Genomic DNA, 17,833 nt, shown 5'->3' on the forward strand with positions numbered 1-17,833 from the left:
ATTTGATTTATTTAAAAAATAAGACTTGATATCCATGCCTTAATGTACTCTTCAAATAGAGCAAATGTTTTCCTTTTTCTTCAGAAGAGAAGTATATAGTATTCTTCAAGCTGAAGGTATTTTACTTCCTCGTTATGCAATTTTGAACCGTGACCCAAATAATCCCAAAGGTAAGAATATGAGATTTTTTTTTTTTTTAAGATTTTATTTATTTATTTGGCAGAGACACAGCGAGAGAGGGAACACAAGCAGGGGGAGTGGGAGAGGGAGAAGCAGGCTTCCTGTCGAGCAGGGAGCCCGATGTGGGGCTCGATCCCAGGACCCTGGGATCATGACCTGAGCCAAAGGCAAACGCTTAACGACAGAGCCACCCAGGCGCCCCAGAATATGAGATTTTGAGCAAGCTACCTTTTGTCACTCAACATACTTTTGAGCCCCTTCCTTTCTATAATTAAGTAGAAGGAATTCAAAGAACTCATACTGTTCTATTTACTTTTTTTTTTAATGAGCCACGTAAGCATTATGTTCAGTTGAAGTGTGGTACTATAAGCTAAAAGGCCCACTAATAATTTAAGAGTTCTATATCTTACTTTTCTTTGTTCTACATTTGACATATATCTGGGAATCATAAAGAATTTTTAAATTACATGCTTAGTAAATTTGTATTGATTAGGGGTAAACAAGTGATTTATCTATGACTATTGAATTCAGGATTAGAAACTTCATGCTAGGATACTGTAGTTTCTGATGATTAGGAGTTTAGAAATATTACTACTTATTAATATCCTAAAGCACCCTTTGCTTCATTTTTCTGGTTATCTAAAATGTAGCATGTAAGTTATATGTAACAGTCTAAAAGCCAAGATAAATGTTTTTCTGCTTTAAGATTTAATATTCTGACAAGGGTATTTTGGGGAATTTTGATGATTTTATTGTACCTTAAAGCAACTTTTGTTAAAAACCAGATATAGTATTTATTATCTGTAACAGGGAACTTCTCTCATTTGTCTAGAGGTAAAAAGTTAACTTCCTGATTCGATTGCTTGCTTACTTTATATAGGTTACTTTAATAACTTAAATAATTTCATGTTTTATGATATCTGTGATACAAATGATTCCATACAATTTTCAGAAGATGAAAGCAATCTAGAATAATTTCTCAGCCTTTCTTGTTGGCATCAGTTCATATCTAATGTTGAATTCTATGGGATGATAAGGTAAAATGTCAGGTTTATAAGGTTTTGAAGAACAACTGTAGTTTTTAATGTCATAGATCATAAATCTTGGTATATGTTGTTTGCATAAATATTTTTTTAAAGATTTATTTATTTTTTTAGAGAGAGAGATGGGGGGAGGGGCAGGGGGAGAGAATCTTGAAGCAGACTTCCCTCCTGAGTGTGGAGCTGGAGGCTGAGCTCCATCTCCAGACCCATGAGATCACAACCTGAGCTGAAACCAAGAGTTGGACACTTAACCAACTGAACCACCCAGGCGCCTCTGCATAAATTTTTAATTAAAATCAAATCATACATTATCCAAGGTTACTTTTCTTTGTAAATCTATTCTAGTAAAAACTTTAACAATATTATTATATGTAGATAATATACAATATGTAATTATTCCTGCTGTTATGTTTGATGTTTAGAATGCAATCTGATTGAAGGGGAAGATCATGTAGAAGTAAATGGTGAAGTTTTTCAAAAGCCTTTTGTAGAAAAGCCAGTCAGTGCTGAAGATCACAATGTTTACATTTACTATCCAACATCTGCTGGTGGTGGAAGTCAAAGACTTTTTCGAAAGGTAAACCTTTGTTATCCTAGGGGATGCTGTTATTCACACTTCATACAAATTCTACTAAAAGTAGTCAAGTATTTAATGGAACTAAGATTAAATGAGAATGTATCATTCAGGGATAAATTCAAACTGATATCCTTCTTTGTTAGAAAAGCAAGGCATTATTTTAGTTATTTAATGTTGTTTATGCAAAATTTCTACATACAAAATACCAAGAAAATTACTTGATTTTCTTTCTATCTTCCATTTATGTATCTGGCATATGAGAAATTCAGGTAAAGATCAGTAGTCTTTAAGAAAAATGGCCCCCAAGATAGATAATTCATAGACACAAGTAATATCAATATCATTTACATTTATGAAAGTATGCTCAAAACTGTACCCATAATAAAAGAAATGCAAATGAAGTCTAAAAGGTAATGACATTGAATTACTTTTTGGATTGGCGAAAGATCAAAAAGATTGAGATAGTTGGAAAACAAGCACAAGCCCAAATGTTGTTGGCAGAAATGTAAATTAATATGGTCTTTTATCTCTTAGCAACATAATTTAACAATATATTAAGATTAAAAATGCACGTACACTTACAAGCAATTATGGAAATGCAAGTAAGAACACAGTGAGATACTATTTTATATCCATTAGAGTGGCAAATATTAAGTTTAACAATACCAATTATAGACAAGGTTGTAGAGCATTGGGAACTCACATCCATTGCTAGAAGACTCTAAATTGTTAAAACAGTTCATAAAATATTTTGGCATTATCTTTGTAAGTTGAATATGAGCCACCTAGTAATTCTATCACCTAGTAATTCTACTTGTAGTTTGTACCTTAGAAATGCTCTTGCAAATGGGACACTTACAAGAATGTTGAAAGCAACACTGTTCTACTGGCTAAAGCTTAGAAAACAACCTAAATATTCATTAATAGAATGAATGAATTATGGTGTACTTACACAGTGGAAAATTCTGTGGTGGAAGAAGTGAACAAAAGAGGGTTACGTGCAAGAACATGGTTGAATCTTGGGAACATTACTCTTACTGTTTGTTGTATTCTTAGCAATTTAATTTACATGTAAGTTACATCACAGCAGAAAATAATACAGTGTCAACTCTATAGCAAGTGTTGTTAAATATTTGTGCACCAATAAAAGTTTCTGGAAATATCTAAGATGGAAATAGATGGTAAAAATGTTATATTATAAAAATGAGATGAATATTTTAGTTTTTATATTTGTGGACATCTTTTGTTTTCAGATTGGCAGTAGGAGTAGTGTTTATTCCCCAGAAAGCAATGTACGAAAAACAGGCTCATATATATATGAAGAGTTTATGCCCACAGATGGTACTGATGTAAAGGTAGGACTGATTACAGTATATTTTAATTTTGTATTTAGTTTACCAACGATATCAGAAAAAGAGAGTACCCTGAGAATAGACTCTATTCTGGATCTCTTTCTTTTTATGACTAGGGATTCTTTATCTGTTTTGAATTATGAATGTCTTTGGCAGTCTGAAGCCTATGGACCCTTATTTTAGAGTAATGTTCTTTGGTGCTTAAAACAGGATTGCCAAGGAGACAAATTTTATTGAAATGCAGTTACAAAAATATTTAAAAACCAACTTTGTGATACAATAATATGTGTGCTTCTTTAAAAGGACATTAAATAATAAAATATAGTGGGTAAGGGTCTAATAGCCACTAGTTTCTAAGCACTGATTAGTGTAAATGATGTTCTGAGATCTGCAACAACTGTAGTATAATACAATCAATATGTTTGATTTGGTGACAGATAAGGTCTTAACTGCTATACCTTCATCCAGTCTCTGTCTAACGAGACTGTCTTTTTTTCTAAGGTGTAGACCTGATCATGAATCTCTCCTTTAAAATTCTCTTGTGGATTTTGCTGACCTTAGGGTAATAATCAGGTTCATAAGGGTGGCATACAGAATATTTCCCAGTCTGTCCTATGAACCTTATTTCTTACAGAATAAAAGGCACCAAATAACTTACTCTTACCTGAATACATCGTGCTCTTTAATGCCTCTGGCCTCTGTGTTGATTACCTTTACTCAGGGTGCTGTTCCCTTTCTTGTCTGCCTTTCAGCGTATGCTGTCCCTCACCACCACCCCCAGTTTTTTAATCTTTCTTTTGGCCATTACTTCCTTCTGTCATGTACCTCTCCTTTGGTTAAGCTAAAAAAATTTGGAAAAGATCACATCCTATACAACCTCGTGTTCCCTCGTAATGCTCAGTATAATCATTCTCTGTAGAGAACAGAACTTCATGTTAGCAGTTTTGCCATGTAATTAATTATTTATAATCTTTTCCAGTGTATTGAAAATTTTGGCATGTGAAATAGAAGTGTGAAAAGAACAGTCTGGAGACTGAAGTATTTTTTATTGATTATTTTTTCTTCTGATTTGTTGTCTGCCTTTTTAATACATTTTAAATAATATATAAATTTTTAATTTTAACATTTATTAAAGGTTTATACAGTGGGTCCAGATTATGCGCATGCTGAAGCTCGAAAATCTCCAGCGCTTGATGGCAAGGTGGAACGAGACAGTGAGGGAAAAGAAGTTAGATACCCTGTTATTCTTAATGCACGAGAGAAATTAATTGCCTGGAAAGTCTGCCTTGCTTTTAAGGTAGGATGTTTTACAGGCCATATAGACCCCTGTAAAAGAAATTCTAATTTTCTTTCTTGAGTAAAAGAAAATTTTTTACTTCTAACATTTGACTAATTCCCTCAGTGAAATCATTAGGCTTCCAATAATGTATGTTAAAGATTTAGACCGAAGTAGTACAACTTGATCTATTAAAGGATAAACTTTACCTTTTGAAGTCTTGTCTTGGGTATATAATGTAAAACTAGTGTGTTACTGGTTATTAAATAATAAATACTTTATGTCTTAATAATTTGAAGTCACTTTTGTGGAAGGAATGTTAGTCTATAAATACATTTTAATAGCTTTATATAAATTGTTTTAATTATGTAATAACAGGATTCCAAAAGACATGACTTAAAATCACATATACTAATATGTGATGATTTGAATATAAGATGCAGAAAATAGAAAATTTCAGGAGCCTGAGTAGGAAATTCCTACCTTGCAACTGTTTTCTTCTCCCAAATAAAGTAAATTTATTTCAGGTGCTCACGAGGATATAGTTGTCAGGGTGTAAAAGATTCAGAGGGAGGAGCACCTGGCTGGCTCAGTTGGTAGAGCCTGTGACTCTTGATTTCAGGGTTGTGAGTTTGAATCCCACACTGGGTGGAGAGATTGCTTAAAAATAAAATCTCTTAAAAAAAAAGATTCATAGGGATAATTGGACATTTCCTCTGGGACATATCTTCAAAACTATTTTTCCTTTATGCTTTTTTGGATTAAAGTGATATAATTTCTACTATCACAAAATTTAACAAAGCCTTTAAAAATTTTTACTCTTGTTTTTTAATTAAATGTTACTTGAAGAATGTCTTGTAATAGTTTGTTATTTTTTGGCCTCTCTTATCTCTTAAGCATTTTTGTTCTATATTTATTTCACGGGGGAACTCAAATGATCATATGGTATGTTTTACATATTTTCAGAGTACTCAGGTTACAGATGAATAATTTCATTTATTACTTACTATGAAATAAACTAATAAGTAGTAGTGAATTTTTAGGCATTTATAAAATTTGATATGTTAAAAGACTAAAAAACTGTGAATCCTAATTCAAATGTAACTTTAAAGTTTATAATTTATTTTAAATAGCAAACAGTTTGTGGTTTTGATTTGTTACGAGCCAATGGACAGTCCTATGTCTGTGATGTCAATGGCTTCAGTTTTGTGAAAAATTCCATGAAGTATTATGATGATTGTGCAAAAATACTTGGGTAAGAATTCTTTCTTTATATTTCTCCTCTTTACCTTTGTTACAGCTAATGCAGACTAGCTATTCAGAGACCAAATTATTGTAAACATCAAGTGATCAGGGTCCTGGAAGCGCTCTAGAATAAAAATCGATGTTCATAAAATGACATCCCCAAAGAACTATGCCAAATCCTGAGTTATACTATGGGTTATCAAAGTCAGAGTCATCTATGGCCAGTATAGATGATGGCTTAAAGATATTTTAACTTAAAGATTTAGAAGTGCTATACAGTTATTATTCCAGCTAATTTATTAGATTACTTTGTTCTGCAAGTTTTTGATATATAGATTACAGTTGAAAAAGTTTGATTCTCTTACTTTAGGATATAAAAATGAACACTGATGAAATAAATAACCAGAGTAGAATAGAAATATTTGGAATTCAGGGTTTTTTTGAATGACACTGCTTTCTATAATTATATGTCACTTAAAGATAATCTCATGAGATTATCAAGTGAACCCAAAAGAAATAACTGCATGTAGAAATGCCATTTTTATTTTCTTTGACCTATTTTCTTATACCTTGACTTAGAAGATTCACAAGACAAATAATTTTAAACCATTTCAAAATATATATGACAAAGCCATAAGAAACTTACACTTTAAAATGTATTGTCGGGGCGCCTGGGTGGCTCAGTCGTTAAGCGTCTGCCTTTGGCTCAGGTCATGGTCCCAGGGTCCTGGGATCAAGCCCCGCATCGGGCTCCCTGCTCAGCGGGAAGCCTGCCTCTCCCCCCTCCACTCCCCCTGCCTGTGCTCCTCTCTCAATGTGTCTCTCTCTGTCAAATAAATAAATTAAAAAAATCTTTAAAAAAAAAAATAAAATGTATTGTCATCATTGGAGTCAGCTTTTATAGTATATTTTAAAGATTGGTAAACTTCACTTAAGGTGAAATTTGGGGGAGCTTGCTAAATTTTAGCATGAATAAATGCTAAATTTAAACAAACAAAAAATGTTTTATAATTACTTAACATGTTTCCATTGTTAACCCTATTAGTAAAATATAATGGACATTTGTTTAAAAAGAGCCATGGTATTTAGAGTAACTTCAAAAGTGATCAACAAATAGGTAAGAAATGATCCCTGGGGCACCTGTGTGGCTCAGTCAGTTGAGCATCTGACTCTTGGTTTTGGCTCAGGTCACAGTCTCAGGGTCCTGGGATCGAGCTCCATGTAGGGCTCCATGCTCAGTGGGGAGTCTATTGGAGATTCTGTCCTTCTCCCTCCGCCCCTCCCCCTTCTTGCACACTCTCTCTCTAAATAAATAAATAAAATCTAAAAAAAAAAGAGATGACCTGTGGCCATAAAGAAGAAGCAAGCAATCTTGGTTTTCAGAATATATCTGTGAGTAGATTTAATGCAATTATAGTGATTTATTTGACTCCATTGTGATTTATACTTTAAAACTAAATAATAAATAATTCCAAATTTATGGCATCTCTTCAGCGTGTCCTGATGTACCAGTTTAGGACTGCTAATATAATTTTTTAAAATCAGGATTGATTCTTTGAGTTACTTTTTATGTGCTATAATCACAGAATCACTAGTTTGACCTTTTATGATTCTGTGTCGTTAGTCATTGAGTACTGAGTTTTGTCTTAAAATGAACTAATTTCTACTTTTTTCTTTTTGTATCAAAGCAATATTGTAATGCGAGAACTTGCTCCACAATTTCATATCCCCTGGTCAATACCCTTAGAAGCTGAAGATATCCCAATTGTACCAACTACATCTGGAACTATGTAAGTTTGAATATTTTCCTTTAGAAATTCCTTGGGTTTTGTACATCGGTCTCTGCTATTACAATAGAGATTAAATTTCTGAATGATTATTGGACACTTTACTGTGTATGTTTTCATATGATTCACTTGGCAGATGGAGAAATAGGTTATATGCTTTTGTGGGGTCCACCTAGACTAAAAATCTTTTATATTGTTAAAAAAAAAATTCTGGAAAAACAGTCCTGGAAAATGCTTAGTTATAGAACTATTGAATTAAGTCATAAAAATAAAGGAGGTGCCAACAGGTATATCACTTAAAGGTTCATAATCCGTGGTCATACAACTTCTGTATTCTGAGTGTGTAAAGAAAAAATATACAGGTATGTCTTGAGGTAAATTAATTAGACCAATATTGCCAAAGTGTCTAATAACATTCTACTAGTGAAAATTACTGCTTGAAACTCACCTGCTACTCAAGTGAGTTGACGAAATGCTTCATATTTATAGCTTAGACGTTTACATTTAGCGTGTTAAAAATTCTGAGAAGTCCTGGTTGGGGTGGGAGGACAAAAGAAATTAATTATGTTTTTAAACCAGTATTCTAAACTATTTAACATAAAATTTTGGGGGGTAAATCCTGCAGGGTTATATGCTGTGGCTTACAGTTTGGCATACACTAAAGTATACCCTAGCCTTCTTTCTAAGACATTATTATCTTCTCGTAATTTGAGTTTGAAATACTTGTTCTGTTCTTACGAGGTCACAATAAATACAGCAGCTATAAAGTAAAGCTTTATTTTGCTTTGATTTAATGAAATCTCAGTCTGTAATGATCTATGCTACAGGGCAAGTAGTTAATGAAGTTCCAGGATTGCCATTTGTTTACTTTTATCCCAGTGTGAGTATAGCCATCTCTAGAGAGGAAGCTGATATATAGCTTAATATTACTTCCCCTCCAGCTTCTTAAAATCTTAAGATTGAATTTGATAAAATCAACTGGTTGTTACAAGTACTGTTCTTCATGCGAAAGACCTCGAAATGGTAAAAGATGGCTCTAAACAAATAATGAGATGTTGTATTAGTCTCAATTATATAACAGAAATCTTTGTTAGAAAATTGAGAACTTTTTTTTTATTTTAGGATGGAACTTAGATGTGTCATAGCTGTGATACGTCATGGGGATCGAACACCAAAACAAAAAATGAAAATGGAAGTGAGGCATCAAAAGTATGTTTTAGGGGGAATAATTTAACACTCAGGAGATAATTTAAGATTTATGATAGGTGATTACCTGATTTGATTAATACATCATATAGAAAAACTGTTTTCCCATTTCTTGGCCATTAATTTAAACCACTGGATGCAAACAAAATCCATGTAAAATAATTGTATGTATCAGCATTTGAAAATTATTATGGTAATATCCATCAATTATTGTCCATCTGATCTGGCTTTCATTTACTGTTGTAAAGGCATAAACATCCTTAGATGTTGTGTTTAATCTTGGTTTGTCATTCTCTTCATTGCTTTCTATGAGTCTTTAACCTCTCAACCTTCTAGAAGAAATTAGTAGAATGGAAGTTTATCTTTTTTCTCTTCAGTATTTGATTTGGAAACAATAAAATTTAAAAACCTGAGTCAATCAATATGTGTTGAAACATTTTTTAATATGTATATGTATGCAGTGACTTCAGAGAATATGATACTTAGTATTACAGTCATATACTCAGTTTCCATCATGAGAAAAACTTTTAAAAATGATCTAATGATTGTTAGTTTCATGTGCTCAGGAGAATAGTAACTTTTATCACTCAGTGGAGGAGCAACCTTCTATAGTGAAAGAGGACACACAGTATTTGAAATCCATAGATCTGAGTCCCGTATCTTCATTTATAAGTGATTTGTGTAAGTGTATAGTGTTAATACTAATTATTGCAAGGAACTAACTGTGCTGTCTTTTTTTATAAGATTTTTTGATCTTTTTGAAAAGTGTGATGGATACAAATCTGGGAAATTAAAACTCAAAAAGCCAAAACAGTTACAGGCAAGTGCATTTTATTTCTTGTTGGTTTTAAATTGCTAATGACAAAGTTACATAAAAATTCAGTTCTTTATTATTTTATAGGAAGTGCTGGACATTGCCCGACAACTTCTTATGGAGCTGGGGCAAAATAATGATTCTGAAATTGAAGAAAACAAGTCAAAACTTGAACAACTTAAGACTGTATTGGAAATGTGAGAATCTTTCTGAAACTCTTAACTTTTATTTTTACAGTGTTCTTTTTTTAATGTATGAGTTTGTTAAATTTCCTTCACAGTTTGATCTTTTTGCACTTTATTGCTGAAGCTGAAGAGAAATTAGTGAAAGTCTAGTGAGATTTTTATTGGTACAGTGAGAAAACAGATGGTTGTTTTGAAGGTTATTGTTTTAGTTTTACTTTTCATTTTGGGATGAGAAGAATTTGGATATTTTATGAAATACTACTTAGGATGAAAGCCAAATTACTAACAGGACCACTGATTAAATGCTGTTTAATTAAAAAACAATTTTGAACTATGTTTTAATCAAGTGAAATTGATAACACCGGTATTCCAATTATAAGCTTTATATATTTAACCCCTTAGAATCTTATTTCCTTTAATTTTTTAGATACCCATACATTTATTTTTTTAAATTTCTATACTTTGTCATCTCTTCAAAATTGTCTAAGTTTTGTAGAGAAATTTTTTGTATTTTCATTTTTGGTGTGATTAGAATGAGTGAGTACCTATGGTACAGAGATTTTCTGCTAGGATATGTTAGAGAATTCATCAATTAATTAAAAATAGAAGGGCACATTAATATGTAGATTTAGGTTTTCTCTAGATGGATTTTAGTTTTTCTTTAGGAGGTTGCATTGAATACTTACTAAAAATTGTTCTGCTTGTCATTTTGTTTTTCAGGTATGGCCATTTTTCTGGAATAAATCGTAAAGTCCAATTAACTTACCTCCCTCATGGTTGTCCTAAAACATCTAGTGAAGAAGAAGGTATATCACTATTAATGCCTCTTGTGTTTTAATTATGTGTAGGGACTTAACTACTGATTTTACTACCTTTGGACCCTCTTCTGTGTAATAATTTAGGGACTGACATGCTGAATAAAGGAAAAATAAAGTAGAGTTTTGTCAACTTTCTCTTCAGTCCTTTAAATAAAGGATAGATTTTATTCTTGATCCTTTGAATAAAGGATAGATTTTATTGTTTTAGAAACTGCTTAGGACTTCCCTTTTACTCTGGGATTGTTTCAGAAAGTTTATTTATAACTACATGTTACTTAATGGACCCCTTTCTTCCTCTTTTGGTAAAAGAGGGCAGAGTATACAGGAAGAAAACTCAAAAAGTACAAAAAGACTGAAAAAATACATAATAAACATGTTTCTAATATAGCTATTTTCCTCCACTGAAAAAGTTGGAATAGGCATTTAAAGAAGGTCAGGTCCATCTCCTAAAGTAGTCAGCATAAAACTCCATAAATTCATTTACCTTTTAAAAGAAAAATGGGCAGGGGCTGGAGAAGCCATTTCATAGAGAAATGTAGATGCCCAATAAAATAATGATAATAGTAGTAGTAACTACTTTTGCCTAACACACTAGCAAAGTATTTTCTTGTTTTATTCTTTTGTCAGATTGATGGTAAGGAATGTTGATGAGAATGCAGTGTGAGCAGATTTCAGTTTATTGGGAGGAGTATAAATTGATGTAACTCTTTGTAAAGTCATTTGGCAATATATATTAGAAACTTCAGAAAATGTTCATATGCTTCTATCTTAATTCTACTTAGAAGAATCTATCCCAAGGAAGTGGTCATATATTCAGGGAAAGATTGATCTTTGGGGATATTCACAATGTCATTATTTATAGTGGCATAAATTGAAGTAATGATTGTCTTAAATGCAAGCACAAGTTGGATTATGTTGATCTTTATAAATGTATTTTAAAATTTGACATGTTGCTGTTTTGTCACACTTGTGATTAATAGCAATACAGATTAATTTCTTATATTTTAATGTTCGTGATAAAAAACATTCAATAAATAATTGAATTGATTGAAAAAGTCTGTTAATTAATTGTCCTTCCATAAATTAATATTGGCCTGCATAATAAAGCACATACAACTACTGTCTAGTCCCAGGAAAAAGGTTGATTTCTATCACTTTTAATGAATCATCATTAAGTTTTTTAGCACTTCTATTGCTTATTTTTATTTTTTTAATTTATTTATTTTAATTTTTTTTTTTTAAAGATTTTATTCATTTATTTGAGAGAGAGGGGAGACATAGCTAGATCCCAGGGGCTAGAGGGGGCTAGATCCTAGGACCCTGGGATCATGACCTGAGCTGAAGGCAGATGCCAAACTGATTGAGCCACCCAGGCACCCCTTATTGCTTATTTTTAAATTACCTTTGTTTCTGTAGCTCAGTACAGATCTTAGGACATGATAAAGGGCAGATAAATTAAGCATAGAAACTCATTTGCTTGTGGAACTTCCCTTAATATCTGAGAAAATCTTTGGTCGGGAACACAAAGAGATTGCACAATTCCAAATTTAAAAAGCTGCTCTTGGCTACATTTTATTATATATATAATTCATAAATTTAAATTATAATGAATTTCAGGCTTTCTCATCTCATGCCTTCCTAAAAATTATGCAAATCATTGATTCCTCATCATAAAAATGTATACACCTTCACTTCAGCTAACATTACCTTTTATGTGAGACTTTTGATACAAAGACAAGATCTTGATCCTTTGGTCAAGGAGCTCTTAATCTAACATCGCTAGCACAACTAAATTAAATATATTGGGCAAATACTATTGGTGTCATGTCACTATGAGACCAGGGAAGGTAGAAACAATATTTCTTTCAGAAAACTGAGAAAGAGGCTTCTTCGTAACGTATGGAAGAGATTTTGAAATTTTAGTAAGATTTTAACAGAAGGAGCGAAGGGTGTTCCTGACAGAAGCAAAAGCCTACAAAGATAGGTATGTTCAAAGGAACAAAATAATTTACATAAAAGCTATATTCCACTGCAGAAGATAGAACAAAGAAAAAAATTAATCTTGAAATACGTCTCTTTAAAAGAAACAAACGTGGGGCACCTGGGTGGCTCAGTCGTTGAGTGTCTGCCTTCGGCTCAGGTCATGATCCCAGGGTCCTGGGATTGAGCCCTGCATCGGGCTCCCTGCTCAGCGGGGAGTCTGCTTCTCCCTCTCCCACTCCCCCTGCTTGTGTTCCCTCTCTTGCTGTGTCCCTCTCTCTCTGTCAAATAAATAAATAAAATCTTTAAAAAAAAAATGAGAAAAAATAAACTTGACATTTGCCTCTCTCCATTCACGTGTGTCTTAGACAGCCGAAGAGAAGAACCATCCTTACTTTTGGTTCTAAAATGGGGAGGAGAACTAACTCCTGCAGGCAGGGTCCAGGCTGAAGAACTTGGAAGAGCTTTCAGGTGTATGTATCCTGGAGGTCAAGGTAAATCTTGGCACTTCTTTAATTTGGTTAAATCTGTGCATTATGTTTTCAAATCTTCGTTTATTTTGCAATGTTACTAAATAGTTTATAGAAATATAGTGAGACAAAAATATAGCTTAAGTGATTTGAGTATTTATTTTCAGGAGATTATGCAGGATTTCCTGGCTGTGGTTTACTGAGATTACATAGTACCTACCGACATGACCTCAAAATATATGCCTCTGATGAGGGACGAGTCCAGATGACTGCAGCTGCTTTTGCAAAGGTACAAGTAAACGTTTCTTAGAATTGCTAGGAATGTCATTGAAGACTTTTTGCTAAGGCGATGTTTAAAAATCCCAAATTTGAAATTTCAAACTCGAGCCCTGAAATGGTGATGGGCTGTATTAACCAAGTTTATTGCAAATAGTTAGCTTATACCTTGCGAAATTTGGCATGTAACAAAGTAAATATTAAAATGCTTTCTATTAATTTGCATACTAATTTTAAAATCTGTATTGGCTTTATCCAATATGTTTAGGGGCTCTTAGCTCTAGAAGGAGAGCTTACACCCATTCTTGTTCAGATGGTAAAAAGTGCAAATATGAATGGCCTTTTGGATAGTGACAGTGACTCCTTGAGCAGTTGTCAGCAACGTGTGAAAGCAAGACTTCATGAAATACTTCAGAAAGATAGAGACTTTACTGCTGAAGACTATGAGAAGGTGGGTCTTAGCAAACTCTTTTACCTTGTGAACTATCATGCACATACAGAAATGTATGTAAAACAAACTTAGAGCCTATCGTATTATAAAGCAAATACTCCTATAGCCACCATCAAGATACAGAAATAGACCATTGGGACACCTCTGACCCCTGTGTGCCCCTTCTCAATGGCAACTCCTTCCCAATCTCCTAGAATTAGTTACTATCCTGACTTATTATTAGTGCTCTTTTTTGTATTCTTCTCATATCAAGAAACTTATTTGGCTAAGTATGCATCCCTAACTGCTGCAGTCTCCGTTTGGGCTGTTTTCTAAACTTTCATACAATAGAGTAGGTTTTCTTTTATGTTTGGCTTCTTTTGCTCAATATCATGTTTGTGACGTTCATCCATATTTTTGAGAATTTCCATAGTTAATCAGTAATCACTTCTATGTAGTATTTTATTTTAGGGATTGGCAAACTTTTTTTGTAAAAGACCAGATCGTATATTTTAGGCTTTGTGGGTCACATTTGGTCTCTTGTTGCACATTCTTTTTGTTTTCAACCCACCTTTTAAAAAAATAAAAACCATTCTTGGCTCATGGGCTATGCCACAGGCCACATTTGGCCTCCAGGCCATAGTTTGATGACCCACGTTGTATTTTATGAATATGCTATAATTTATATAGATTCTTGTATCATTGTTACGGTTTTGTGCTCTTACGATTAGTACTGTTATGACTGTCATTGTGTATCTACTAGTGCATGTGAGCATACATTCTCTTGGATATTCTACGACTGGAATTGTTGTGACCCACAGTATGCTTATGTTTCAGTATGAGTAGGTAATGTCAAACTGTTTCCCAAATTCATTGAACCAACCTACACTTCTACCAGAAATCCAGCAGAATAATAATTATTCTACGTAGTCTCTATTCTTGGTATTCTTGATATTCTCAGACTATTTGGTTTTGGCCATTCTGAAGGTGGATGTGTAATGGTAGCTCAGTGTGGTTTTAATATTTTTTGACCATTCAGATATCCTTTCATGAGGCCTTCTCTTCAAGTCTCTTGTCCTTTTTTTCTACTGCTTGTCTGTATTTTTCTTAGTGAGTGGTAGAAGTTCTTAAATTATTTTGGATATGAGCCCTTTTTTATATGTATTCTAAATCCTGCCACCTACTCTGAGCCTTCATGATGTCTTTTAATAAGCAGAGGTTCTTATTTTTCATGAATTCCAAGTTTAATTTTTTCCTTTATGCTCTGTGCATTTTTTTATGTAGTCTAATATCTTTTTTTTAATTATTGAAACATAATTGACACACGTTTTATTAGTATCAAGTATACAACACAGTGAGTAGACAGACAAGACTATATGTTGTGCCGTGCTCAGCACAGGGTAGCCACCATCTGTCACCACACAACGCTATTAAAATACCATGGACTATATTCCCTGTGCTGTACCGTTTATCCCCATGACTTGCTCATTCAATAACTGGATGCCTGTATCTACCATTCCCCTCTAATTAGAGGTCATAAAATATTCTTATGTATGATCTTCAGCACCATATACTGAAAGACTGTCCTTTTCCCTCTACTTTGTGGTACCATCTTTATAATATATATATATGTGTGGTCTATTTCTATACTATATTCTTTTCTTGATCCTGTGCCACTGAATACAAGATCACCCAAGTCCTACATGGTTCCTTCTTCAAGTTTTTCTTGGCTTTTCTTGCATTCCCATATAAATTTTAAAATAAGCTGTCAAAAATCCTGTTGCAGTATTGATTTACATGGATTGAATCTGTAGTTTCTGAAAATGTATATCTTTTAATATATTTTTTAATGCTGTTGTAAATAGTACCTCTAAAAATTTTATTCTCTGATTATTGCTATATAGAAATAGCTTCTTAATATTGACTTTATATGCATCAACCCTATTGAGCTTATTTATTAGTTTAATAATTTATCTGTAGATTTTTCTTTATCCTTTAAATGCATCCAGGTTTTTTTCCTTCCTTTTGGATCTTGTTTATTATTTTTTTTCTTGTCTTCAGTAACTAGCAGCTTGAAAACAGTGTTAAATAGAAGTGGCATATCTTTTCTTGTCCACGTTCTCAAAGAAAGCTTTTAAGATTTACCCACTAAATGTTTTCTGTAGTTTTTTTTAATAGCTATTCTTTTCAAAATAAGGAAATTCCATTTTGTTCCTGTTTTGCTAAATGAAAAGTTAGTGAATTTTATCATTATTTCCTTTTTATCTCTTGTATCGTATGATTTTTTGGGGGGGATGTAAAGCTATCTTGGTTCCTAGAATAAACTCAACTTTTATATGTATATGTATATATTTTGTTATTGTTGTTGTTAATATATCTCACTGGTTTGGGTTTACTATTTTTTGGTTAGGAGTTTTACAGCTGTGTTCATGAGTCAGGTTGACCTTCACATTTTTATTCTTATGTCTTGCTCTGGTTTCAATATCAGAATTATGCTAGTCTCATAAAATTAGGGAGTCCTATTTTGGGGAAGGAGTTTGTGTACATATCTTTAATTAAATGTTTTATAAAATTTACTAGTAAATCCTATGGGGATTTTCTTTGTGGGAAATCATGTAATCATTGTAATCATGGATTCCAGAGTAATTAGTAATTTTCAGTTACTACGTTTTGTGTCAGTATTAAATTACATTCTTGTAGAAGTTTATCATATCCTCCTTAAATTCTTTGTAACGTCTGCAGGATCTGTAGAGATGTTGCTTTTTGTTTCATAACATTGTACTTTTTTTCTCTTGATCATTTTAACTATGGTTGATGCATTTTATTAGTCCTTTCAAAGAAGTATCTTAAATTTGTGGGTCCTCTTTATTATGCACTTGTTTTCCATTTGACTAAATTTGTTTAATATTGTATTTCTTCTACTTCTGTAACCTCGTGTTACTAGCTGTGTGCTTATTAACTCATGAATATTCAGTCTTCTCTAAAATACAGACTTTAGGCTATAAATTTCCCTTTATGACTGCATGCATAAATTTTGAGGTTTGTGCAGTTTGGGATATTTTCTGATTTCCTTTGTGATTTCTTCTTTGATCATAGATTAATCAGAGGGTTTTTTTTAGAATTTCAAAACCTATGGCATTTTGAGTTAAACTTTATTTCTAACTTTATACCATCTTAGTAAAAAAAAAAAAATTGTTCCTGAATTTTTTTGTTTTTTCTTTCTTCACTGTTGTGTGTGAAAATTTCCCACTCTAGTTGTGGATTTTCCTTGTCTTTGTAGTTCTCTTAATCTTTGCTTTACATATTTGATGCCGTGTTATTAGATAGATACAAATTTAGAAACGATATATTTCCATCAGTACTTTTTGCTTGAAAGTTTGAGGTTAATATAGCAACAACAGTTTTTCCCCCTCTTACTTGGTTTTGCATTGTACATCTTTTTTACCTTTTTACTTTCAGACTTTTTGAAATTACATTTTTAGGTGTATCTATTACAATCCGCATATAACTGGGCTTTTTTAAATGTATTATGAAAATCTTTAGGGCAGTTTTATTTACAATATAAATTATTGACAAATTTATATATGAATCCACTATATTTTCAAGGGCTTTATATTTATACTGCCTTTATAATTTTTCTCTCTTCTGTTGTTGAAATTGGTACTTTTTACTTACTTATTTCTCTGTTAGCTTAAAAATTATATTTTATTTTATTTTTTGTTTGTCATTACCCCAGAGATAATAGTAGGCTTCTATAACTTCTTAAAGTCAAATGTTTATATACATAGTGCTCTTACTCTTCCTGGACAATGCAACGACTCTAGAAAAATACTATTCAAATGTTAACTTGCATAAGAATCATCGGAAGTCTTGTTAAGAATGCAGATTCTGATTTCTCATATCTGGGATGGGGACTAGGATTCTGCTTTCAATAAGCTTCCAGTTCATGCCAATGCCTGCTAGTCCTGAAACCATATATTTAACAGCAAGCCTTAAAATCCTTGTAACATTTGCATAGCCTGCAACTTTTATGCTCTTAATATTGTTTATTTTAATTTTGTATCTTTTAAACTGTACAATGTCATTTTTATTATTATTTTATGCAGGGAGTTTTTATTTAGATTTATCCATTAATTTGCCCTTTTTTGTTTTTTTGTTTTGTTATATTTTGTTTTAGTAAGCTCCATGCCCAGC

The 17,833-nt window shown here is 32.6% G+C and overlaps 1 protein-coding gene across 3 annotated transcripts in view; it reads left to right on the top strand.

Annotated features, from left to right (window-relative positions):
* The window catches only part of PPIP5K2 (diphosphoinositol pentakisphosphate kinase 2), a 71,441-nt gene that overhangs the window by 13,127 nt on the left and 40,481 nt on the right, over positions 1 to 17,833 (top strand). For all 3 annotated transcript variants that reach the window (XM_045899547.3, XM_054513155.2, XM_054513164.2), the window contains 13 exons: positions 85 to 170; positions 1,646 to 1,800; positions 3,054 to 3,155; positions 4,288 to 4,449; positions 5,562 to 5,683; positions 7,362 to 7,463; positions 8,583 to 8,669; positions 9,411 to 9,486; positions 9,568 to 9,677; positions 10,386 to 10,471; positions 12,832 to 12,957; positions 13,101 to 13,222; positions 13,478 to 13,660. In XM_045899547.3, the coding sequence (XP_045755503.1) occupies positions 85 to 170; positions 1,646 to 1,800; positions 3,054 to 3,155; positions 4,288 to 4,449; positions 5,562 to 5,683; positions 7,362 to 7,463; positions 8,583 to 8,669; positions 9,411 to 9,486; positions 9,568 to 9,677; positions 10,386 to 10,471; positions 12,832 to 12,957; positions 13,101 to 13,222; positions 13,478 to 13,660 (1,519 nt within the window). The remainder of the gene's footprint in view (positions 1 to 84; positions 171 to 1,645; positions 1,801 to 3,053; positions 3,156 to 4,287; positions 4,450 to 5,561; positions 5,684 to 7,361; positions 7,464 to 8,582; positions 8,670 to 9,410; positions 9,487 to 9,567; positions 9,678 to 10,385; positions 10,472 to 12,831; positions 12,958 to 13,100; positions 13,223 to 13,477; positions 13,661 to 17,833) is intronic.

Source organism: Mirounga angustirostris, unplaced genomic scaffold (genome assembly GCF_029215605.1).
Source record: "Mirounga angustirostris isolate CCGP_5_RB_7025 unplaced genomic scaffold, mMirAng1.0.hap1 SCAF_7, whole genome shotgun sequence".
In the NCBI taxonomy this organism is placed as follows: Eukaryota; Metazoa; Chordata; class Mammalia; order Carnivora; family Phocidae; genus Mirounga; species Mirounga angustirostris.